General features: G+C 35.7%; 1 protein-coding gene across 2 annotated transcripts in view; it reads right to left on the bottom strand.

Annotated features, from left to right (window-relative positions):
* The window catches only part of WDR7 (WD repeat domain 7), a 489834-nt gene that overhangs the window by 381783 nt on the left and 80414 nt on the right, over positions 1-27637 (bottom strand). For both annotated transcript variants that reach the window (XM_036757317.1, XM_036757326.1), the window contains exon 13: positions 13638-13833. In XM_036757317.1, the coding sequence (XP_036613212.1) occupies positions 13638-13833 (196 nt within the window). The remainder of the gene's footprint in view (positions 1-13637; positions 13834-27637) is intronic.

Genomic DNA, 27637 nt, shown 5'->3' with positions numbered 1-27637 from the left:
TTGTGACAAAAGGGAGTAACAGAGTCCCGAGTCCCAATATTAGACTCCTCTTGTCACTTTCTCACATCATCTACCTATTTATCTAGATGAGTGCAACCCATGCTATGAATCTGACTTAAGGATCAGTATGGGATGCAATACTGGGAAAGAACCCATATTTACAAAAACACAGTATCACCTTTTGTTGCAGCAAAGAACTAGAGAGCAAGAATATCAATAAAAGAATAAATTATGGTATATGAATGTCATGAAATATTATTGAACTGTAACAAATAATGAAAGGAAATTACTCAAAGAAACATGGCAAGTCTTGTATGAAATGATGTAGAATGAAATGAACATCACCAGGAGTCAATTCAACATTTATTAAGGACCTACTACGGGCCAGGCATAGTACTAAGCACTTTTATATACTAACAGGAACAGTATAAAGGAAAACAACTTTGAAAGACTTTAGAACTCTTATCGATGCAATGACAAACCACAATTTCAAAAGACCAAAGATAACTCAAACTACTCACCTTCTAACAGAGAAGTGATAGAGTCTATCGGACTCAAAATGCGAAATGAGATATGTCTTTTCGGAGATAGGCAATGAGAAAATTTGCTTCACTTCATACTGAACTCATTATCTTTTCCTCTAAATTCTCCCTGTCTCCTCAAGGGTAACACCAACCTCCCAGGCTTGCAACCTAGCAGTCATCCTGGATTCCTCACTATCTCTTAGCCCCCATACCCAAGCTGCTGCCAAGACCTGTCTATCTCATCTTATGCAACATCTCTCAAATGCAACCCCTTCTCTCCTCTGACATTGCCAATACTCTAGTGCTGGCCCTCATCATCTCATTCCTGGACTATAGCCTGTCAATGGGTCTGCCTGCCTCAAGTGTCTCCTCACTCCAATTCATTTGCCATTCAGCCACTATAGGGATATTTCTAAAGCACAGGTCCTATCATGTTGTCCTTCCACTCAATAAACTCCAGTGGCTTCCTATTGCCTCCAGAATAAAATACAAAATCATCTATTTGATGTACAAAAACTTTTATAACTTTGCTCTATCTCAACCTTTTCGGTCTTACAGTTTATTCCTCATCATCTACCCTTCAATCCAATGACATTGGTCTCCCGGATATTCGACAAACAAGACACTCCATCTCGTCTTCAGATACTTTCACTGTCTATCCTCCATCCCTGGAACACTCTCTCCTCATTGCTACCTCCCTACTTCCTTGGGTTCCTTCAAATACCAACTAAAATCTCATCTTCTTCAGGTAGCCTTTACCATTCAGTCTTAATTCTCTCCGCTAATTATTTCCTAAGTATCTTTTACATAGCTTCTTTGTATATATTTGTTTGCTTGTTTTCTATCCATTAGTTTATAAGCTCCTTGAGGACAGAAAGCAGCTTTTGCATCCCAGCACTTAGCACAATGGCTAGGATAAATGCACTTAAATGTTTACTGACTGACTAGACTATGCATACTTGTTGCAAAGATTTTGGTGCTTTTTTTTAAATGAAAGAGAGAGTGGGTAGATAAATGTTATAAAGCAAAAGGAATACTTAAAAAACAATATAAGATGTAAAGCTTTAAAAAACGTCTCCTTTTTCTCTCTATAATATCTTGAACAATTCTTCATACACAGTAAAAGGTTAATCAATGCTGGTTGAATGAATATTTTGGAACTACCAGAGTCCAGTCACATATTTTCTTCTTAGTGTCCAACAAACATACCCACATACTCAAATGCTATGATTAGTTGCCTACAGATTGTCCCGTGTGTATGTGGGAGGCTATTAAACTATTTGGTAAGAGCTGATATAAAGTATTTGATGGATACTTTATCCTAAGACAAAGTAAGGGTAAATTATCATTGTACTTTTTATTCTTTTGATAATTCTAATTCAAGTCACTAAATATTTACAGAAAATAGTGAAGTTAACTGCCAATCTTAGGAGAATAATTGTCTGACTACACTAGATAAATTTCACTGAAAAAGACTACTTATCAGAATTTGAATTCCATTTTAAAACTGATATTCATGGATATGTTTTCCCCAGTTTACTTTTGTGAAAGAATAAAATTCCTTAGTAGGCCAACACTAAAGCTATACCTAAACTAGAGCCAGTATCACAAGAACAAATGATCCTTTCTCATTGTTACAAGGTCTGATTCAAATAGTCATAAGGTATTGTTTCATTGGGTCTGGAAATTTATGTCAAACATTCATTCTTAACCTAATTATCCAAAATAAACCTTTAATAGATTCAGGGCAATTATTTCCTAATGTAATCATTACAATCTTCACACCAAAAAAAAAAAAAAAACTCAGTACACCAAAAAAATTCCAATTATCTCAAATACAACTACCTTAGTCACAATTCACCTCCAGTTTTTGGTAAATTCTCTTATCACTCTAAAAAAAATATGATAGCATTATATGATAAGTATAAATCAAGTATCTGAATATGCATTAGGCAAAAAGTATTAGCATTATTATTCCTACTACCATAAAAAGCATCCCCATAGCACTTCGAAGTTTGCAAAAAACACTTTCATGTGTTATGTCTTGATCTACCTATCCTGCCCCAATCTCCAATTTCATATCCCCAGTGGCTTTTCAGACATCTCGAACTGGATGCCCAGTAGGCATCTTAAACTCAGTATGTTCCAAACAGAACTCATTGTCTTTACCCCTAAACATCCTCACCTCCCCCCTACCTTCCCTGTTACTATGGAGGGCAAAACCATCCTCTCAGTCCATCAGGTTCACAAGATTCACAACCTAGGACTCATCCTGGATTCCTCCATTTCTCTCACCACCCATATGCAAACTATTGCCAAAGTCTATCAATTTCGCCTTTGCAACATCTTTCAAATATATTCCCTTCTCTCCTCTGACACTGCCACCATTCTGGTGTAGGCTCTCATCACCTCACACTGCTGGGCTCCACACTAGTGGACTACTGTCTACTGATGCTAGGTCTACAGCTTCAAGTCTCTCCCCACTACATCCATCCTCCATTGAGCCACAGAAATGATTTTTCTAAAATGCAGATCCGATCATATCACCCCTGCTCCCATTCAATAAACTCTAGGGGCTCCCTATTGCCTCCAGAATCAAATACAAAATGCTCTGTTTGACATTCAAAGCCTTTCTTAACCTAGACTCCTTCTACCTTTCCAGTCTTCTTACACCTTACATGTGCCCTAACATGCACACTACTAGCTTCCTGTCTTATTCCACAAACAAGACACTCTCTCAGGGCTGGGCACTCTCTTTGGCTGTCCCTCATGCCTGGATCACTCCTCCTATTCTGCTCCAACTACTGACCTCCCTGGCTTACTTTAATGCTCGGTTAAAATCCAACTTTCAACAAAGAAGCCTTTCCAAACCCCTCTTAATCCTAGTGCATTCCCCTGGTTAGTTCCTATTTATGCTGTACATAGCTTGCCTTGTTTATATTTGTTTGCATGTCCTTTCCCCCATTAGATTGTAAGCTCCTTGAGGGCAGCGACTGTCTTTTGTCTCTTTTTTTATTCCTAGCCTTTGGAACAGGGTCTGGAACATAGAAGGCACTTAATAAATGTTGATCAATTGATAGGCTAATGTTCACAATAAGCCTGTGTGGTAGGTGCCATTATTATCCCCATTTTACAGATTAAAAAAATGAGGCAGAAAAAGTTTTAGTGATTTGTCTAGGGTCACACATTTAGAACCCATCTAAGTTGTCTACTCAAGACTTTCCTGACCTCCAAGCACTGTACCACCTTGCTGCCTTTTTAACAGTATCACAGAAAAAAAGACTATGAGATCCTATATTGATAGGGCAAAAATGAATTAAATTATGCTTGACATCCTGACAATTTACTTCCCACTATATTTAAAGAAAGAAAAAAAGCCTAATTATGGACATCAAAGGCAATAAAACCCATGATCACAGTTTTTTATGATCATAGGCTCAGAACGTTAAGGTTTAGGGATGGTTTAGTCCAATTCCATTATGCAGATCAGGAAATAATCAAAGACAAAACTATACCAAGCATAACAATTAGGAAAGAAAAAATAGAATGCCTTTCTTGGCTGAGCAACTCTCATTTATTAAGGGATTACTAAATTCTGGGAATATAAATACAACTAGAAAGAAAGACAGTTTCTGCCTTTATATTCAAACAGAAGAACATAAAGGGAGCTGGGGAAAAGGGTAGGAATTGCATAGCAAAATAAAGCATTAAGATACAGTAAAATGATAGCTGATGCCCAAACATCCACAAGTACTAGGTAACTAGAATAGTTCCTCTTCTAACCATAGTGATGACTTCGAGCATAAAGTCATCCCTCATTCAAAAAGCCCATGTGGACAAAAGTTCTAGCAGATCATATACCAAGCTGGAAAAGAATTTGTCACCTCAGGAACAACCTCACTAAATTAAGAGAAGACCTATCAGAGAGAGACCTGGCCACCAGATAATGAATTTTTTGGCCACAATAATTCATGAAATCACTTAGAGTGGCATGGAGAGACTGTGGTCTGTGTCGGTGGTAGGAGTATCTACATCTTTAAAATCACACATCCTTTGAAATATTGGAATAATAAACTGTAATGTTTCTCACTTAAAAAGCACTGTGTTGGATTTATTCCTATTAGTAGCATTTGGACCACTTGTCTGACTGACCACTTATCTATACGTTCAGGGGAAGGTAGTACTACTCTTAGATACAAAGAAGTTGCATATGTCTCAAAGGGAGAAAAAAATCTTTCAGAATTACAGAAGTTTACCAATGTACCAAACAACTCAACCTAATAATCCACCACTCCTTTTGAAGAAAGGGAGTAACAGACTCCAGAGTCCCAATATTAAACTCCTCATGTCACTTGCCCCACACTATCTATTTATCTTGATGAGCATAACCCATGTTATGAATCTGAATTAAGAATCAGTATGGGATGCAATATTGGGAAAGAACACATATTTTAAAAAAATTTAGCATCACCATTTGTTGTTGCAAAGAACTAGAACAAGAGGAGCATCCATTAAAGAACAGCTGAACAAATTATGGTATATGAATAAAATGAAATACTATTGAACTGTAACAAATTATGAAAGAATATGATTCAGAGAAACATGGCAAGTCTTATATGAAATTATGTGGAGTGAAATGAACAGGAGAACAATTTTCACTGTGACTAGAATACCACAAAAGAATGTGTTGAAAGCAAGCTCCATGGCACAGGAAACCACTAATAAAAGGGTAAGTAAAAAAAGTGTGAGAAGCTGGTTTTAGACTTTTTGCTATGACTCCAAAAATGGCAGAATAAGACACCCCACCCCAGATGTTGAGAGTCCACATCACTTCCCAGAACATACTGAGATGTGCCTCAAAACAATGCAACAAAATTACCTTGCAGACCCTTTCCTAGGTCCTAATCCATTTGTTTTACATAGGTTAAGCAGAAAGAAACATGGCTAGATATAATTCTGTGTTTTATACAACATGTAGAAGGTTATTAATGTTCAATGCTTTTTCTTAAATTTTGAATAATATAAATTGCCACTAAAATTAATCAAAAGGAGAGAACTAACTTGGGAAACACAATATAGGAGCAACAACACTATTACTCTTTCAAATCTGAAAATCTCTTCCAATTTCTGAGAAAAAAATTAAAAGAAAAAGCAAGATTTCATTTAAAATCTTTGTGATTTAAATAAAGTAACCACTAACGCTATCTACAATTCGGGGCCAAACCACACAAGAATTATATTACAACATCTGACATTTAAATGACCTTTTGGTTTTCAAGCAGATCTTCTTTTTGCACTCCATTTCCCCTGTCACACAATCTAAACTATTTTAGATGTAAGATGCTGAATCAGGTATAACCTAAAAACACATACTAAATCCAACAAACATTTGTACCCACTACAAATAGCTAATGTAGCTTTTTAAAATATATTATCAGGCACCAAAAATAAATATTTCAGATAATTCTTATAACATCAATTTTTATTTTATTTTAAAATCTCATTGTACATGCTGAAGAAGAAGGATTCAGTTCAGATAATCGACATGAAAAAATATAGATAATTCAACATCATCAAAAAAAGTCCAAGATACAAAGTTTGGAAATGATTTTAAAAATACATTGAGATCAAGAATTATTTCCCAATACAAAAATGGACAAAAAGTTATCACAAAGAAAAATTGCAAACTACAAATAATCATATGAAAAATGCTCCGAGTCATTAATTTTTAAAATGCACATTAAAACTACTCACTGCTCATATTTATGCTTCAAATCCAAACAGGTCAACAGAAAGACGCTTTATATGCAAAAATGTCCATAATAGTATTATTAATAGCAATTAACTGGAACAACATGGTGATGACCAGCTAGAAAGTTGGAGACACACTATTGAGAATCTCAGTTCAGGCTAAATTAGTATGTGGAATTTAGTATATAAGCAACATGGGAGTCTTGAATATTTAAAAACGGTGGAGTGACAAGATTAAATCACTATTTGGGAGAAATAACTCAGCAGAGTAAAGGACAGAATATAAAATAGATAGACTAGAGGCAGTAAGACCACTTGGGGTACTACTATGATAGTCTAGGTGGAACATGGATATATGGACCTTAACTAGAATGCCAGCAAGAGAATTGGAAAGGATGAATATGAGAAAAAAAATACAAAGGAAGAATCAATGGGAACTAGTGACTGACTCAACATGAGGGATAAGAGACAGGGACAGGAAAACAGCTAAGACAGCTGTATCTTCCATGTGCATAAAACCAAGAAATTATTCATCACAATTTTAAGTTAGATTGAAGATTGTCCAGGCCCTAGGCCAAACTTCTTCCTTAGCACCCTTTACCCAAAATATTTCACATTCTTCTAGAACTTCCCTTAACTGTTATCCTTATCTTTAAAATTAAGGGTAAATGACAAAGAATACATGAAAATAATTCAACGTCTTTTTATTTAAAAAAAAATGCAATTACACTCAATGCATTTCTCAATAAACACCACCAGAAAAAAAGGATACAATATGTGATAATAAACACTCAGTATTTCAAATGTGCCATTAACAATGAAAGGACTGAACTATAGCACCACCTCCTGTTTCTAGTGGGTAATTTCAGTTTTGAGGGGAAGAGCAACAATCAAATCATACAAGGGAAAGTTAGATAAATATAATTCATACACTAAACTGGTCCTCAGAGTCTGATGCATATGGCTTATGTTCACTTCAAATGTTTCAAGTTACTGAATCTTTCCTGTGAATACAATTTTCCAACACATATACCTCATTTACTCATTTGTACTTTCCCTCCATTAAATTTTTAAGATGCACTTATTTTCAGTTAAACTAACCCCAGCTTCAAGTAGATATAACTTTGCAGTAAATCTCTGACAAAAAGAGAAGTCTTTCAGATTTAAATAAAAAATGAATACCCTTATGTTCCTAACTCAATTTTGGAAGGTCTACATTTTTTTAAAAGGCAGGGCTAAAATAAGATGTTCTCTTTCACCACTTTCTATTACTTTTTCAGCAGTTTTTCAAGGAAACCTGAATTAGTAGTAAGACAAAGTATGCTATTATGGCCATATGTATATAGAAGTCATTATGTTAACAATATAGGAAGGGGTATAAAAATAAGCCAGTGAAAATACAGTTAACAGTGACAATTTTCATGAGACTTTCTATAAAGTTGACTTGGACTTAACAAGTTAATTTGAGTTTAACAAGTTAAAATGCAATAATTCTGCATAACGTAACCCATACATATATGCATACATATATACATATATGCCTACATGCAGAAATATATACATAAAAAGCTATTAAAGTTTAAACTGCACTGAGACCTTTGAAACATCATGAATATATCACTTGGCAGATGCTTTCATTCCAATGAGTGACAAAATATTGATTTTAAATATTTAAATTTAACAAAGAGGAAATTATACAACTTAAACTTCAAAGACAATTCTATTAACACTTATGAAATTCAGGCAAATTTAAAATGAAAGAATATATACAATTCCCTGAGCTGGATTCTACAACTTCAACATCCTTCCTTTTTTTTTTAATTTATTTATTAATATATATTTAGTATTCAGCATTGATTTTCACAAGAGTTTGAATTACAAATTTTCTCCCCATTTCTACCCTCCCCCCCCCTCCAAGATGGCGTGTATTCTGGTTGCCCTGTTCCCCAGTCAGCCCTCCCTTCTGTCACCCCACTCCCCTCCCATCCCCTTTTCCCTTCCTTTCTTGCAGGGCAAGATAAATTTCTACACCCCATTGCCTGTGTATCTTACTTTCTAGTTGCATGCAAAAACTTTTGCTTTTGTTTTTGAACATCTGTTTTTAAAACCTTGAGTTCCAAATTCTCTCCACTCTTCCCTTCCCACCCACCCTCCCTAAGAAGTCAAGCAATTCAACATAGGCCACATGTGTATCATTATGTATAACCCTTCCACAATACTTATGTTGTGAAAGACTGACTATATTTTGCTCCTTCCCAACCCATCCCCCTTTATTGAATTTTCTCCCTTGACCCTGTCCCCTTTCCAAAGTGTTTGTTTTTGATTACCTCCATCCCCATTTGCCCTCCCCTCCATCATCCCCCCCCCTTTTTTAATCTTTTTCCCTCTTCTTTCCTGTGGGGTAAGATACACAATTGAGTATGTATGGTATTCCCTCCTCAGGCCAAATTTGATGAGAGCAAGATTCACTCATTCCTCCCTCACCTGCCCTCTCCCCTCCTCCCACAAAACTGCTTCCTCTTGCCCCCTTTATGTGAGATAATCCACCCCATTCTATCTCTCCCTATCTCCCTCTCTCAATATATTCCTCTCTCATCCCTTAATTTGATTTTATTTCTTTTAGATATCTTCCCTTCATCTTCAACTCACCCAGTGCCCGCTCTCTCTCTATATATACATACATATACACATACATATATACATACCTACACACTCACATATACATATATATATACACACATAAACATATATATATATATACACACATATATATATATATATACACATATATATATATATATGCATATTCCCTTCAGCTACCCTAATACTGAGGTCTCATGAATCATACACGTCATCTTTCCATACTTTAGTAAGCCCCTTGGAATTTCTTTTTCTTGTTCTTTTTCTTGATTACCTTTTCATGCTTCTCTTGATTCTTGTGTTTGAAAGTCAAATTTTCTATTCAGTTCTGGTCTTTTCACTGACAAAGCTTGAGAGTCCTCTATTTTACTGAAAGTCCATATTTTGCCTTGGAGCATGATACTTAGTTTTGCTGGGTAGGGGATTTTTGGTTTTAATCCTAGCTCCATTGACCTCTGGAATATCGCATTCCAAGCCCTTCGATCTCTTAACATAGAAGCTGCCAGATCTTGTATTATTCTGATTGTGTTTCCACAACACTAAAATTGTTTCTTTCTGGCTGCTTGCAGTATTTTCTCCTTGATCTGGGAGCTCTGAAATTTGGCGACAATATTCCTAAGAGATTTCTTTTGCGGATCTATTTGAGGAGGCGATCAATGGATTCTTTCAATTTCTATTTTGCCCTGTGGCTCTAGAATATCAGGGCAGTTCTCCTTGATAATTTCTTGAAAGATGGTATCTAGGCTCTTTTTTTGATCATGGCTTTCAGGTAGTCCAATAATTTTTAAATTATCTCTCCTGGATCTATTTTCCAGGTCAGTGGTTTTTCCAATGAGATATTTCACATTGTCTTCCATTTTTTCATTCCTTTGGTTCTGTTTTATAATATCTTGATTTCTCATCAAGTCACTAGCTTCCACTTGCTCCAATCTAATTTTTAAGGTAGTATTTTCTTAAAAAAAAAAAAAGGTAGTATTTTCTTCAGTGGTCTTTTGGACCTCCTTTTCCATTTGGCTAATTCTGCCTTTCAAGGCATTCTTCTCCTCATTGGCTTTTTGGAGCTCTTTTGCCATTTGAGTTAGTCTACTTTTAAGGTGTTGTTTTCTTCAGTGTATTTTTCAGTATTTTTTTGGGTCTCCTTTAGCAAGTCATTGACTTGTTTTTCATGGTTTTCTCGCATCCTTCTCATTTCTCTTCCCAATTTTTCCTCTACTTCTCTAACTTGCTTTTCCAAATCCTTTTTGAGCTCTTCCATGGCCTGAGACCAGTTCATGTTTTTCTTGGAGTTTTTTGTTGTAGGCTCTTTAACTTTGTTAACTTCTTCTGTCTGTATGTTTTGGTCTTCTTTGTCACCAAAGAAAGAATCCAAAGTCTGAGTCTGAATCTGGGTGCGTTTTCACTGCCTGGCCATATTCCCAGCCAACTAACTTGACCCTTGAGTTTTTCAGCAGGGTATAACTGCTTGTAGAGTTTAGAGAACTATGTTCCATGCCTGGGAGGATGTGCTAGCTCTACCATACTAGCACTCCTCCTTCCCCAAGAACCCCCAACCCGGACTGGACTTCGATCTTCAGCAGGCTCTTCACTCCTGTTATGATCCACCACTTAATTCCTCCCACCACGTGGGCCTGGGGCCGGAAGCAACTGCAGCTGAACTTCTGTAGCTGCCCCACCTCTGCTGCCCCAGAGGTGGTGGCCAAACCTGAACTCCTTCCACTCCCGCAGCTTTTCCCACTAACCTCCACTGTCTTTGGTGTTTGTGGGTTGAGAAGTCTGGTAACTGCTGCAGCTCACTGATTCAGGGCGCTAGGGTGCACTCTGCCCAGCTCCTGGTCTGGTTAGTCTGTGACACTCAATTGGGCTCTCCTCTGCTCCGCTCCGCTCCCAGCTCCCAGCTGGGATAGACCTCACCCAGAGACCATCCAGGCCATCCTGTGCTGGAGCCCTGCTTCCCTCTGCTGTTTTGTGGGTTCTGCAGTTCTAGAATTGGTTCAGAGCCATTTTTTATAGGTTTTTGGAGGGACTCGGCTGGGAGCTCATGCTAGTCCCTGCTTTCCAGCTGCCATTTTGGCTCCACCCCTCTCAACATCCTTCTAAAAACAGGGACTGTGCCAGACTGAAATGGGTAATTAGGCAGGAAAAGTGAATAGATGGAAGGATCAAAATTCCCAAAGCACCAAGTATCTTAAGAGTGAATAGAAAAGGCACTGCTCCAAAAATCTCCAAATTCATCTATTAAGGGATATAAATGGTTTAATGAAAGGCATACTGAAATAATCACTAAATAGCCTTACCTAATGTATGCTAATACTGTTCTCCACTCTAAGAGATCCAGATTTGACCCTAGATCTGCATAAGTCAGGATCACGATGCTGACCACATGCAGCTTTAGAAGCAGACATATAAGCTATCTGCTATCCAGGCCAAAAGCAAGAAGGCAGGAAGCTCATCCGGCCAAGTGTAGTCCGTTACCAGGTGACTGGGACAATTTTCTAGGTACTTGAAAACATGAGGAATTAACTATGTATGCCCCTGTATCCTAATTTAATGACATTAGAGGTAACAAAAGATGACATGAGAATGAAGAAAAAAAGTTTTTGTCTTCTATATTATCAACCATAGGTGCACTGTATATTTAGTAGCCTTTGATTACTGTCATAAAAAGTAAAGCACTGGGGGGAAGTAAAATATTTTACATAACTAGAAAATAAAGTGCTTTTTTCCAAATGGTTTAAGCTAAAAACATCAATGTATTTCAAATAGGTATATATTACAGAAGAATAAACAATTAATAGGAGTACTTTGGGGCTGAAAGAACTTCATTGCTGAGCATGGCTATCCCAAATCAATAACAACAAAGGTCTAATACCTATTCAGAGTTTATGGAGACTTCAGACATCAAGCTTTGACTCAGTCTGATTTATCTTGCTTCATTTTTTATTTATTTAATAAATAAATACATTTAATAAATAAATAATGTCACAACCTTCAGATACTTACTCCCTAGAGTCTCTTATATTTCTATCTGGAAACACTGAACATCAGGGGGCAAAAAAGATAACATGAATCTGTTATTAATGCTGAAACACAAAACATAATTTTGTTTTTCCATTTTTACTTTGATTTTTAAATTCCCTAGCATACTTGCATACTGACTCGAATCTACAGTGACAGTCAAAACACAGTTGCAGATTACAATATTATATGCATATAATACTATATAGCACAATATTATGTAGCATATAACCTAAAGTGTAGCTCATTGTATAATGCATAATCACTGTATAAGGATTGTAACAGTAGCATTATCTAGGCTCCATGAAGTTTTGGATTAGTTGTTTCTTCCACCTACAAATATGCTAGAAAATCAGCTTTCAGTGATATTCAAATTTAAGCTCTTATTTACACTATTTTACATAGCTTAATAGGTTAAAAAGTACTTAATACATGTGGGGGAATGGTATTTCTTCCATTTTTTCATTAACTGAAATTGAACAAATTCTATAGAGGCAATACTCCAATTTACTTTAGAATACGTCAGCCGTAAATTCAATATGCTCGTTCTTCTATCTAAAAGGTTCTTATGTCTGTCATTACTGTCGTAAAAGCACCCTTTGATAACAATACACGAATAAGACTCTTTCATAATTAACTCTGCAGTTTTCACCAAAAATATCATCCTAATTATGAATAAACAACTATAAACAACCTCGATTTATTTTACTAAGCTTCTATTATGTGCAAAGGCACTAGAGAAGATAGTTCAGTCTAGCAGGGGTGATAAAACATGTGGACAAAAACAAATTAGAATATAATATGCACATAAAAGAAATATAATAGAATATGAAATTGATGGGGTGGTGGGAGTTCTAGAGAGGTGATGAGAATGCAGGTATAGAAAACAGCAAGATGAACAAACATTCAGATCCAGGATCATATGGGCTTTCAAAGACTTAGTACATTGAACCAATCTAAAAACACATATTGCTTAGTTCAAAATAAACATACTTTTTTCATAACAACATGAAACATCCTCATAAAATTTTTGACTCAAAGCATTGAATCTTTAAAAGTTAAATATCTTGTTATTTTTAAATATGCTTTCAGTAACCTAAAAACTCTATCTTCCACATATTTCTCAACCGGTCTCAATAACAACAATAAAAAAAAATTGCTTCCTTCTGGTCCCGAGACTCCCATAGCTCCCTAATCTTGATATACATAATATCTTGAACATACTTTGTATATGTCTTTGTCAAATGGTTACTAGTCTATTGTCTATGTTCTCTTCAGTATGCTTTCATCAGTATGGAAACCCTTAAAAGGCAACGACTATCCATATTATTCTTTGAAGCATAGTAAAATAGATGTATGTACACTTAATAAATACTTAGGTATTTATTACTATTATAATATCCTAAATCCTTCAGGCTAGAAGAGGCCTTCAAGTCATTTCATCAAACCCCCTTCTTTAGAGATGAGGAAACTGAGGCCCAGAGAAGTAAAGCAAATGATCTAAGGTCACCCAGACAGTGCTCAGGAGAGAGAGCTGGGAGGAAAAACCAGGCCCCAGACTTTGAGTCAAGTGCTCTTCCCACTCTACTATTCAGGCTCTCTTCTATGCTGATAATGAAACCATTCAGAAGTACTAATAGCTACCTTTTTTTTGGTCAAGTACACATAAATAATTTTCTATTCCATTTTTTTTCTACTTAATCTTACCAGTATCCATTTGCCAGACATACACAGAGCCATCCGAACAGCCAACCACTAGGTAATCATCTGAAGGCCTCCACTTTATTACTTGGATGGGAAAAAGGTGACGAGATGCCAACATGATACATTTTTTCTCTCTCAAACTCAGAAGTCCTACAGAATGGTCACTGGCTACAGAACAGATGCAGTGCTGCACTCTTGTCTGAAAAGGAAAATAAATCTTGATTATGTTTTAAAATAATGAAGAAGAATAATTATAATTTATTACTTGAAAGAAGAATTAATGGTGTAGTCACCATTGCTAAGTCATAATATTGATGGCAATGAAAAATTATTGCCTATATATTATACAAGTGCAATTGAACACTATGACATACTGAGGAAATTACTTAATATTAGGATTAAAAAGACATCTAATATTGCTCTTTCACCAAATAAATATTACTCTACTATATATGTACAGTTGAAGATGAAGAGGAAAAAACTATGTGTAATTGTGAGTCCATTCCAGACACCATTTTCCTTTTGCAACTTAACCTTTTGAATCTGTGTAGGAAATACAATCCAAACCCCATGCTTACAAATAATAAACGACACCATTTTTAAAGATTACCACTCCTTTTTCTGTTGCTGCTATTCTAAATAAGCCCAGGACTATATCAGATCATTTAAATCTATACTTCATTTTTAAAGGATGAGATTATCATTATGGCGGCTAGGAAACTAATAGTCACTCTGATTTTGGCAGACAGAAAACCCCAGCACATGTTAATATAATTGAAGTACCCTATCACTACAACAGCCTTACAATATTTCCCAAACTCCTTTCTTCTTTCTAGTTCTGCAGTTTCAAGGAATATTATTCAATTATAGTAGCCTTCCAGACAGGTAAATGTCTTCACCGAAGTTGAGCGAAGCAGCCACTGAGCAATAGGAACAGGGACCACCAAACTTCTCATGAAGAGAAGCAACTTGTTATTACCATAAAGCCTTTACATCACAAGAAGGTCTGTAGATGCCTGTTGGTGGTAGTGGTTCTAAATCAAAAAGCCATGAAGAGATATGTCAGTGCCACCCCCAACGACCCCATCCCACATGAAATTCGATGTGAATTAGCAATGCAGAAGTGCAAACATCTTCTGGCCACATTTTTCTGACCATAGAAAATAACTTTGGGTGAAAGGGAGGCAAGTGTAGTAACAACTGTGATTCCTTTTCAGGAGAGCTTCTATCTAGGTAATATTTGTCATTATTTATATAAACATGGCAACAACTTCAAGCAACACTGCCTGTTCCAAAGAGCTAATCAAGATTCTCAGTTTACAAAGTAAGAGATTTTTATTAACAATAGAATGTAGAAAGTAGTCACTGAACTCTACAACACAGGAAATATAATTAGTGATTATCGTGCAAAATGAATTAATGGATATAACAGTGTATTTTCATTACAAACACATCTGCACTGGCACTGTAGTGTGAAGAAATCTTATTGAGTCACTCCCTCTGCCTTAGAACTTAGATTCTTAAAAAGTTACCTGCCCTCACTGAGAAGTAAAGTAGTTGGCCTAGGGGGTGAGAAAGCTAGTGTATGTTAGAGACTGGACTGGAATTCAGGGCTTCCCAAATCTGAAGCTGGGCCCCATCTACTCTGTCCCACTGCCTCTCTCATAGTAAAGTAAAAAATAGTTCTATAAGTTCAGAAAACTAATATTTTTTTCTTATTAAAAGATGCCTTTCAAAAAAGATCATACAGCGTTTCTATAAATGAGTATTATATCTATTGATTTCATTTTCATTAACAAGCAATTAGACAAAATATAAACTGAGGTTTCTTCCTGTAAAAAAAAAATCAATAAAATCAATGTCTTCTTCAATGAGCTAAAAGATTATGGCTCTTTTATATTTGTTTTTAGCTAGCATGGAAAACATGGCTACATAATTAATAAACCACAATGCAAAGACAAACCAAAAAATATTTAAATCCTAACAATATTGTAATAAGGTATTTGGGAACAATTTTCTGTCAGAGCTTCAATTTTAATCATTTCACAATATACGACATAAATATTTTATATATTTTGCCATATGTACATAGCAAATACAAAACAAATGAGGAGATATTAATATTATAAGTGCTTTGTTCATCTATGTAGCAATTTTCAGTAATCATAAAATTGGTAGAATATTTTAAAACAAAAAAAGACAATCACTATTTTCTATTACACAACTTTTTGTGGCAGATTAGTTAACACATTTGATAAGCATTTTTAAATATTTGTTTTATATTAGAAAGCAATACTACTAATGGTCATCATTATCTAAGGATAGTGGCTAAGATGACCATTTCATTTACCCATAGTAATATCCTCTGAAGGATGCCAAACTAAGTTTTTAACCATAAAGAGGTTCATAAAAATTTAGGCTACATTGCTACTGTTCTAACATGGCAGATATTTAAGCAGCTGAATTTAAACAAATAGTTTTCCACTCCATTGAGACTGTGCAACAACTAATGAGAATTAGCATGTAATTATCCCTTCTTTTAAAAAAAAAAGTATAATACTCACAAGAAAAGAAAAAGAGAAATTGTATACAACTACTGTAAGCAATAAAGGACAGCTGTTGAGTTAATTTTAGCTTTACTATAAAAAGTAATAGTCTAGAGAGAACTAAAATAATCAAGAATGAAAATAAAGGATCAATAGTACTAATCCCAAGAAAACATAGATGGTTAGAAGTATTTAATGCATGAGAAAAGATTTGGTTCTCAGGTTTCAAATGTGGATTAAATAAATCTAATTTTTCTTTTCTCTAGAAACTTATACTCTTACCTGCATTGGGGGATGGGGAAAGCAGCCAAGAGAGAAAATATGACAATACAGTGAAAGTTCATAAATTTAGACTCCACTAATTAATTCTGGCCTGAGGCTTGCTATTATACACATTCCACAAACAAATTAACACTATAAATAGCAAGTCTTAAGCCTACTTAAAACATAAAAGTATAATAAACTGTTTTCAAGCATCATTAAAGCATCAATTTGAATTCAAAATTTATTGCAATGTTTGTTACATTCAAACAATGAATATCAGAATAACAACTATTCATTCAATTGTAATCAATGATAATTATTGTTATCATCAAGAGGCAGCATGCTATACTGGATAAAGAGATGCCCTGAGAATCAAGATGACTAGGATTTAAGTCCCATCTATGACATCCAGCCTATGTGGCACTAGGCAAGTCACTTAACCCCTCAATGCCTAATGCCACTTCTCTAGGCTTCTAGGTTGCTAAACAGATGTGGATCTGCAGTAGAAATGTGCCTCACTGGGAACACCTCACACCTCAGAAATTGCAAACCCAGTATAAAAGCTATGTATGTTCTTATTAATAGTTCAGTCATAAGAATATGAGCTGGAAGGATGCTCAGAAGCCAGTCTAGTCTGATCCCACTTATTTTACAGATGAGAAAACTGAAGCCCAGAAAGGGAAAATGCGGCCCAAGGTCACAGAGTTAGTATTAGAACCCAGGATGTCTTGGTTCCAAATCCAGTGCTCTTTTCACTACATCATAATGCCTCTCAACATAAACTCATCCTAAAATATCCCTTAAGACATTTAACCTCTTATCACCAGACCATATGGAAATGAAAATAATAAAACTGAACTTCTTGGAAAAGGTTCTATTACTTCATTTTTTCATTAAGACAGACTTTCCCCTAAACTGGGATAAACAAGTATTTGTTGGGCAAGAATTCAAAAAGTGTTGGTTGCTAATCACACCTTCACTCAGTGATCAGTTCTCTAAGTTGGTATACATAGAATAACTTCGACTTCCCTTTTCTGCCATTTTTAATATGCACAAAATACATATACCTAACCACTCTTTAACTTCAAGAGAGTTATGATAAAGTATCTATACCACACTCTGAAGTTCTTAGCAATAATTAGAAGATAATGCAACTAAGTAATACTAACCTGACTTAATTCTTGTTCCTAAAAACTTAACTGGATTCATGCCATAAGCCATGCTTTTTGTTGTTGTTGTATAATAAGGCATTATGGTAAATTAAATTTTTTAAAATAGAGTCAGGCTTTGTATACTTTGGAGTCTCAATGCAATAAAGCAGTTTTGCCTTCTTTTTTAAAGAAATTATTCCTAATGTTGGTTACAGTTGATCTATGCAGTTAACATCTAGCATAGTCATGAGCAGTAAGCTAGAGTTCCAAACTAAGCTAGGGAATTTCACTGATAAGCATTTATATGCCATCAACTGTGCTGAATTCTGAGGATGCAAAGACAAAAGAGAGGCCATGCCCTCAGGAAGTTTACATATTACTGGGGAAAACAGATACACATCTAAGTATAAGTAGGTACAAACTAATTTCAAGGAAGAGGGTACTAACAGCAGGGGGATGAGGCTGTCAAAAAAAATAATAACTTGCTTATGTAAGGAACTTGCAGTTCCTTATACAAGATGTTCCATCTACTCCATCCCCTCTCTCTGCACCTTTCAACTGGCTGGCTGCTAGTGCGTCTTCATCAAGGTTACTTTCCATCTACATTGTATTTATCTCCCCCATTAAAATGTAAGCTTTTTGAGGGTGGGGGCAGTTTCTGCTTTTTCTTTGTAATCCCAGCATTTAACATAGTGACGGGCATACAGTAAGCACTAATAAATGTTGACCAATTGATAGGAGGTGCTATTTAAACTAGAGACAAGAGTGGTAAAGGAATGCATTCTAGACATGGAAGCACAGCCTAGGCAAATACTGGAGATAGAAAACTGTATGGGAGGAACAGCTAAAGGATCAGTTAATACTAGAATGAAGTGTGTCAAGGGGAGTTATGTATATAGGAACAGGACAGGAAAGGTTGGCTGTAGTCAAACTACCAAACAGAAGAGTCTGCATCTGATTCTATAAATAACAGAAGGCCAACGGAGCTTACTGGGTAAGGGCACAACAGAGTCAGATCTGTTCTTTAGGAATGACTTTAACAGCTGTGTAGACCAGTGGCATCAAACTCAAATGGAAATAGATCCCAATGGGCCACATAATGACTTTAAAAATCACAAATTAACATTATCTATGTTGTATATTATATCTTTATTTTGTTAAGCATTTCCCAATTACATTTCAATCTGTTTTTGTAAGCCAGGGATTTGACACCTCTGGGGTAGAGGAAGAACTGGACAGGTTAAAGATTTGATAGAAGGAAGTCAATTAAGAACTCCAGGCAAGATGTAATAAGAACTTGAACTAGGGGGAGGGCTACGTAAATAGACAGAAGGGGACTGATTTTTAAAAAATGTTTGAGAACTATAATTGAAAAGATATGGTACCTCAGTGGTCATATGGGGTGAGCATGCATCAACAATGTTGTGTAGTTGTGATTCTGGGTGACTGGAAGGACAGCAGTAATCTTAACAGAACAAGGTAAGTAAGGAAGAATGCTATTGGGGGGAAAGACAAACTATTGTGGGCCATCGTAACAAATGAGCCAAAAAGGACACTGAAACAAATTAATGATCCCAGTATCATATAACCAGACTACTTATTATTTATCAAAGAACTCTAATGCTAAATTTAAAAATAGCTTCTTGTTGGATATGCCAGTAAATAATCCTCAAAGTACATTAGTGCTAAATAGCAAAATGCTACAAGCTATCACCAAATTATAGAGTCAGAAAATACCACCTAGGTCATTCGGTCTGACCTTTTGCATTTTACAAGACATCACTGTAAATCATTCCCAGAAACCTCTTATGTAACCTGTTCCAAAGTATCTTCCATGAATTATAGAAATTAGAGACAGTCCATTTCCTCAACTAACTCCTCTGGGAGTTGGTTTGTTCCTATCATAAGCCAACTTACTATTTTCTACTTTTTAAGTTTTCTATATTGTCCTACCCTTGATTTCCTTTTAATGCAACTCATTTTTACCCAAAGTAAATCTCTTTTCCATTTCTCAACATTCCATAAACACTTAACAATACTGCAATATGTGTGCTGCCTATAGCAACATTATAGGCATACCTTCTCCTAAGCTATAGGCATCATTAGCTAAGTAATAAATTAGCTTATTTCTTTCTCTCTTATCAATCCCACTATTCTCTTCATTTTTTGTCTTATACTTTCCAGAGATCCCTCTACACAAAATAATTGTCCAGTTAAATCATTTATTGCTTTATAATTTTCCACTTTAAGAGAACCAATTGTCTCTGTATATTAATTTTACATTCCTATTACCATAATAAAAAATAAAAGAAAGACTGCCCTAGAAATATATGGTTAAATATCCTTATGCCATTTTCCTCAAAGTAAGAAAATGTATTGATTCTTTAACACTTATTTTATAGCTCAATTTGACAAATATTTTTATTAAGCATAATCTATAAGCATGGCATTGTGTTCCTGTCAGAACAAGCAATGATCAGTGTTAGGAGAAGATAAACATAGAGAATCAAAAATAGTATTTTAGCTACTAGTTTTATGATTGCTCTTCATTATTATCTTTCCAAATAGCAAATAAAGAAATAACCTGAAATTTCACTTCTCTGTCCATTTCCCAATTGCTTCTTTACTATAACTATTGCCATGGACATGGGCTAGAGCAGGGGGGAATGAAAGGAAAAGGATGAATACAAAAGATCCTAAAACTGGATAATCCAACAAAGAACAATCAAGCTTTTATACACTAAAAGATAAAACACTAGGAAAAAAAAGTCTAGAAACTGAATAGCGTTCCCAGCCCTGAAGAAATAAGGGTTAGACAAATTTGGAAGAAAGATGTCACTCTTCTGCTGAACCAAAGAGTGGGGGGAAGTTTTTTTTAATGATTCATAAAAATACATTTAAAGACAGATTAAATGAAATAAATGTGCAAAATAATTAAGACAAATGCATAAATAAAAATAAATCTGAGTGTGATAGAGTACCATTATTACAGAGGAAAAGTCAATTCCTCTCTGTAAATACAATATATTAGGCTTTATTAGGTCATCAAAACATATTACAAACTTTATCCTGCAAATTTAATTGTGTCTATTATTTGCTCTATGTCTCTGAGTACTGACAGACTTTGCCTTTCCACTGGGAAATATGGAAATGTTTGCTGGAAATGTAAGTATGTTAATTTCTACCTTTTCAAATTAAAATTCCCTCATACAAGTAACCTATGGGCTACACATGGAATAAATCATATCATCAAAGAAATGTAAGATCAGAGTCACATGCCAAGAGATAACAAAAAGACAACCAATGTGCAATGTTGACATCAATAAAATGTAAAAAGATATAGAAGCAGTTTTCTAGTACATAAGCTAGATCTCTTATGGAGGAATAAGAATCAAACAGGGTTAAAAGACAAAGATGAAATCTGTACATTCTGTACTGATGCAGAGTATGCTCATATCAATGAGATCTCAGAGTCAGTGATATGTATAGCCTACACCTCAGGAATCTTAGGAAGAAAGTACTTTGCAAGCCCTAAAGTATTATGTAAATAAGGCAAATGCCATTATTATGAAGAGCTGACCTCATAACCACTACACATTCAGCAAATTGACAAAACTGACAAAAAAGGAAAATAAATGGTAAAAAGGGTTGCAGGAAAACAAACAGGCACATTAAGGCTAGTAGAATCATGAACTGGTGCAACCATTCTGGAGAGAAATTTGGAACTATACCCCAACAGTTACCAAACTGGACAAAATTTTATCACAACAATACCACTACCAAGCCCATGGCCCAAAGAGATTAAAAAAAAGAGGAAAAGGCCTTATTGTACAAAAATAATAGTTCTAGCAGCTCTTTTTGTAGTAGTAAAGATTGGAAACTACGTGGGTGCTGATAAACTGGGGAATACCTAAACAAATAACAGTATATGGATGTGATGAAATACTATTGTGGGATACGAAATAACAAAAGTGATAGGGTTAGGAAATGTGGGAAAAATTATATGAAGAGATACAAAATGAAGTGAGAAGAACCAGGAGAAAAATTAAAGAACAATGTAAAGACAAACAAATTTAAAAGACTTAAGACCACTGACTGACACAATGACCAACTACAATTCCAGAGGACTAATGAAGATTTATGTCACCCACCCCTTAAAGGGGGTGATAGATTAAAGATGTAGATTGACACATATATATTTGGACATGGGCAAGGTGAGAATTCACTTTGCTTGACTGCACATGTGTTACAAAGGTTTTGTTTTTCTTTTTTGATTTCAAATTGGGGTGGAAAGAGGAAGAGAAAATAAATGGTTGTTAATTGAAAAATGAAATTAAACTTAAAAAAAACCCTGTAAGGTTGAAAATCAAACACAGAAAATAGGCAAAGATGACAAAAGATACCAAATAATCATTGTTGGAGGGACCGTAGAAAATTAAGCATGGTAATATATTGTTATAGAAACTGTGGGTTGGTTTAAGCATGCTGAAAAGCAGTTTGGAATGATGTAAAGAAAGTGATTAATATGTCAATAGCCTTTGACACAGAAATCCCTCTACTAGGTATATACCCCCAAAGAGATCAATAATTTAAGTAATAATAATAATTTTTCAAAAGGTCTATTATATAGCAAAATATTTAGAGAAGCACTTTTTGTAGTAGCAAATACTTAGAAACAAAGCAGATAGCTACGAAATAGGGAACAGCTAGACAAATTGTGTTACATGAATATAATGGAATACTACTACATTTCAATAAACTATGAATCAATCGGGAAATATCTATCAAGTGCCTACTAAGCTCTAGGGCTTCAAACACAAATGTGAAACAATCCCAGTCTTCAAGTTTACATTCTCTTGGTGAAGACAACATGTACAAATATAAGTCTATGCAGAATACAATACAAAAAGAATACAATGTAGTTTGAGGAGGGAAGAAACAGACAGTGGGGGTAAGGGTAGGGAGTGGAAATCAGTAAAGATTTCAAGAAGAAGGGGGTATTATCTGAACTGAGTCTACAATGAATCAAGAAACTGTGGTAGGTAAATGTGAAAATATAGACAGCACTCCAATTATGAAAGATAGCCAGTACAAAGTAACAGAGATGGGAGACCAAGCACTGAGTAACAGTAAGAAGGTCCACCTGGTTAAACTGTAGCAGATGTGGAAGAGAGTAATACATATGAAGAGAGGAAGGTAAGAAGAGCTTCAAATGACAAACAGAGGAGTTTATATTTGATCCTAGAAGTAACTGGGAGCAATTGGAGTTTTTTGAGAGTTGGGTGACATGGTCAGTCTTGTGCTTTAGGAAAGCACCTTTCACAACTGTGCAGGTTGTTTGTGGTTTGTCTTTCATTCTCAAAGAGGACCATGACATCAGGGAGATGATGCCATGACTTGCAATTGAATTGGATTTGAGGGAGGGAGGCTGTGCAAAGTCACCAGCCTCACTCTCTCCTCAGGAGCCATCTGGGTCCAGTGGCCAGATATAGATCAGGATGACTGGAGATGGCCAGGATGCAGTGGGAGACCTTGGCTTTTTTAAGGTAAGATTTTTCCAAGTTCTCGCTGACTGAGGCAATGCCCATTCGGTAATTAAGTCAGAGGCTGGATTAAAGTGGGGAAAGACTTAAAGTAGGGAGGTCAAAAAAGAAGCTGCTACGTACTACAGGGATGTCAGAGGTGAGGAAGTGGTTGATAGTGTGAGTCTAAAGAAGGAGACATATATTAGAGATATGAGGTCAACTGAAATAACAAAATTAGGCAATAGACTGGCTATATAGAGCACTTAAGAGTAAGGAATTTAAGAGGACACCAAGGTAGTGAACCTAGACGACTAGGAGGATGGTGGTGCCCTCAATGGTTAATATTTATTTCAGGGGGAATTTTAGAAGAATGCAAATTCTACTCTTTATCTTTCTCTATTTTTTAAGTTCCCCTCACACCCAGCAAACTTTCAATTAACAAAGTCTAAAGTCAGGAATTAGGTTGGAAGACTGAGCAAACAGAAAAAGAAAAGAGTCCTACCTTAAAAAAGTTATTATGAAACAAGGATGTTCAATACTTAAAGTGAATGAAAATTGGAACATTGTTGCATTGCTGGTGGAGTTGCAAGCTGATCCAGCCATTTTGGAGGGCGGTGTGGAACTATGCCCAAAGGGCTATAGAAATGTTCATACCCTTTGACCCAGTAATACCACTTCTAGGGTTGTATCCCAAAGAAATCACGCAAGCGGGAAAAGGACCCATATGTACAAGAATATTTATAGCAGTTCTCTTTGTGGTAGCCAAGAATTGGAAAGCAAAGGGATGCCCATCAATTGGGGAATGGCTGAACAAGCTGTGGTATATGAAGGTGATGCAATACTATTGTGCCATAAGAAATGGGGATGATGCAGACTTCATAACAACCTGGAAAAACCTACACGACATAATGCTGAGTGAGCGGAGCAGAGCCAGGAGAACGTTGTGCACAGCCACAGATATGTGGATTCCGTGAGGACCAACCCTGACATACTGCGCTTCTCTCAGCAACCTAAAGGGGCAAGGACAACTCCAGGGGACTCACGATGGAGAATGCTATCTTCATTCAGAGAAAGAACTGCGAAGTTTGAATACAGACTGAGGCACACTACATGCTCGCCTTTTCTGCTTCTCTTTTGTTTTTGGTTTTGGGGATTTTTTTTTGTTTTTTTTTTTTTTTTTTGGTTCTGTTTCTTCTTTCTCATGATTCATTCCACTGGTCAAAATTCTTCTCCACGACTTGACTAGAGCATAAATTAATTCAATGCGAAGTTATACATGACAGTTATATGAGACTTCATGCCGTCTTGGGGAGGGAGGGGGGAGGGAGGGGAGAAAAACTGGAACTCAAAACTATGTAGAACCGTGTGTGGTAAACTAAAAATAAATAAAGGAAAAAAAAATATGCATTACATGCAAAAAAAAAAAAAAAAAAAAGTGAATGACTCCAAAACATCTACAAGCAACACCACAAAGAAAAACCCCACTTGTTCAAAAGTTTCAACTAGAATTGCTACAGATGAAGAGCTCCTAAAAAACTTTTAACCTGTTATTATAAATAAAATGGAAGCACTAGTGGAAAGAAGTAGAAAATAAATGAAAGCTCTGTAAGAAATAATAGAAGGAAGATTAATAGTTGGCACAAGAGGCATCAAAGAAAAAAGGAAAATAAAGAAGAACCCACAACTCAGCAGACAACAAAGTCCCTGAAAATTAGAATGGACCACAGAGAAGATAAGATGACTCTATAAGACAACAAGAAGTATTAAAAACAACTGAATGAAAAGACTGAAGTAAAGAGGAAAATGTAAGGTATTGCATAATAAAAACAAAAGACCTGGAAAACCAAAACTAGCACCTAGATATCACATCTCAAGAAATTATTTGTTTTTAAAAAATAGCCTAGATCTTTCAGAACTAGGGGACAAAGTCAAAATAGAAAAAATACACCAGTCATCTCTCTCTCTCAAAGTGAAAATTTCCAGAAAATTAATCTGGTCTCAAGATCAAAGAAAAAAATACCATAAGTAGTCAGAAAGAAACAATTCAAGTATTGAGGAGACCTCACACAAGATCCCACAGGATTTCACAAGCACCACCCTAGAGGAGCAGACAGCTTGGATTATGATCCTGCATAATACTCCCCTTTCAAATATTCTGAAATCCAAAGGCAATGGCTTCCTTGTCAGTCCTCAGACACAACTTCTCCCAACTCTGAGCATTTTCACTGGCTGTCCCCCTTGCTAGAACTCTCTCTCTCCCTCCTCATCTCTGCCTCCTAGCTTTCCTAACTGCTTCAAGTCTCAACAAAAGCCCCATTTTCTATAAGAAGCTTTTTCTAGCCTTCCTTAATCTCAGTACAATCCTTCTGAAACTATCCTCAATTTATTCTGTAAATTTCTTGTTTGTACATAGTTGTTTGCATGTTATCTGCCCCTATTATACTTATGAGTTCCTTGAAAGCATAGACTGTTTTTGGTTTGGTTTTATTTGGTTGGTGTGTTTTTTCCTTTGCACCTTCAGAGCTTAGTACTGCGTCTGGCACAGAGAAAGTGCTCACTAAATGCTAGTTGGCTGAATGACAAGAAGTCAAAGGATATAAACTTACAATGAATAACTTACCCAGTAACATTGAGTATAATCCTACATGAGTAAAAATGAACCTTTAATAAAACAAAGGACTTCTAAGCATTCCTGATGAAATGTCCATAGCTGTGTAGAAATTCTGAGTTACAAAGACAGGTGTCAAGGGAAATGTAAAAAGGGAAATATGAGCAAACAATCATAAGGAACTAAACAAGGATAAACTGCTTATATTTTAATTTGAGGAGATAATATATATGTGTCTTCTCAAAATCCTGTCTTCATGAGGTATTGTAGAGAGATTCAACTTAAAGAGTGTGGGAGTGGTTCCATCACACTTTGATGACCTTAAAAGAAGAATGGGGGCGGGGCTGGGAATGAATACCCAGGAAGTGGTGACGGGGAGGGAGGAAGAGAAAGGATGAAGAAAATTACTTGATATAATTAAGGTGCACAAGTAGATGTTTCCACAAACAAGGAGGAAGAGATAGGAAAGCAGAAGACAATTAAACTTCATCCTTATCTGAATTGCTCAAAGAAGAGAATAATACAAATACATACACGTACAGAAACAAGTTTCACTCAACAGGAAAACAGCAGGTAAAGGGAAGAAAGGGAAGGAGAAAATAAGAAGGGTAGATTAAGAGAGGGATTAGTCATAAACAAAACAAGCCTGAGAGAAATACAAAAATAATCGAAGCAGCTCTTTTTGCAGCAACAAAGAGTTAGAAATTGAGAGAGTGCCCACCAATTGGGAAATGGTTGTATGACCTATGGTAAATGAAACTGATGGGATGCTATTTTGCTTAAAGAAATAGTAAAGAGAATGGTTTCAGAAAACCTAGAAAGACATACGAACTGGCAAAGTAAAAAGAGCAAAACTAAGCCAACAATTTACCTGACAAAAACAATACTGTAAATACAAACAACTCTGAAAGACTTGGGCGTTCTGATGAACATAATGACCCATCCTGACAGCACAGTAGTAAGATAATGAAGCAGGCGCTCTACCTCCTGATTAGTAAAGAACTAAGAGCGCAGAATGAAACTTTTTTTTAAACATGTTCAGTGCAGGAATTTGTTTTGCCTTATTTTGTCTGTGATTTTGTTTGTTTTTGTTTTCTTTCTTTCTCAAGTTGCAAGGCAGGTCGGATAGGGGGTGGTTTGAGGAAGATTTTCAATGACTGAAAAAAATATTCAAAAAGGAAATGTCTACCAGTATGAGGATAACTAGGGAGTCTAATTTTCTTTAATCTGTACATCAAGAAGTGTTCAGTGGCCACATAGGAACTCAGATCTTCCTGACTCCAGGCTTGGCATTCTGTCCACTGAGCCAACTATAAGTCCCAAATAAGCATTACCCTTCAAAGTAATCAGCTTATAAAATTACATCTTATTTCAATAATATTAGGCTTGCTAAAAAAATTATGTTTGCAATTCTCTTTCTGGAACTTGCTCAATGCCTATTTATAAGACAAGAAATCTGATTAAGACTAGGAATAGTCAGCTTGATCTCCTATTTTACTCACTACATTGGGGTCCAAATGACTTTTGACTATTTCAAAAAATCAAATCTACCCTCAAAGGGCAGATCTGTCACCATCACAAACAGCCAAAAGAATGACAAAGCTCTAAAAATAATTCTACAAGATCAAAAAATACTTGTAGCAACAACATTTCTGGAATAATTTTACCAAAGGTGAGAATATTATTTTTCCTTTAAAATATAGATAGATAAATAGATAGATAGACAGACAGAGAGACAGACAGATCTCAGTGCTACTCCTTTTAGTTACAGATTATACATACAGTGGAAAAATGACCTGTGTCTTAGTTCAACGGATTCTTTCAGCCTCACCCTCACATACAGAAAATATTACGATATATGCTGAGTACAGCCAAAAACCATAATGAAGAATAAATCTGTGCTTCTGTG

Source organism: Trichosurus vulpecula, chromosome 1, assembly GCF_011100635.1.
Source record: "Trichosurus vulpecula isolate mTriVul1 chromosome 1, mTriVul1.pri, whole genome shotgun sequence".
NCBI lineage: Eukaryota > Metazoa > Chordata > Mammalia > Diprotodontia > Phalangeridae > Trichosurus > Trichosurus vulpecula.
This window is presented reverse-complemented; position numbering and strand designations above follow the sequence as displayed.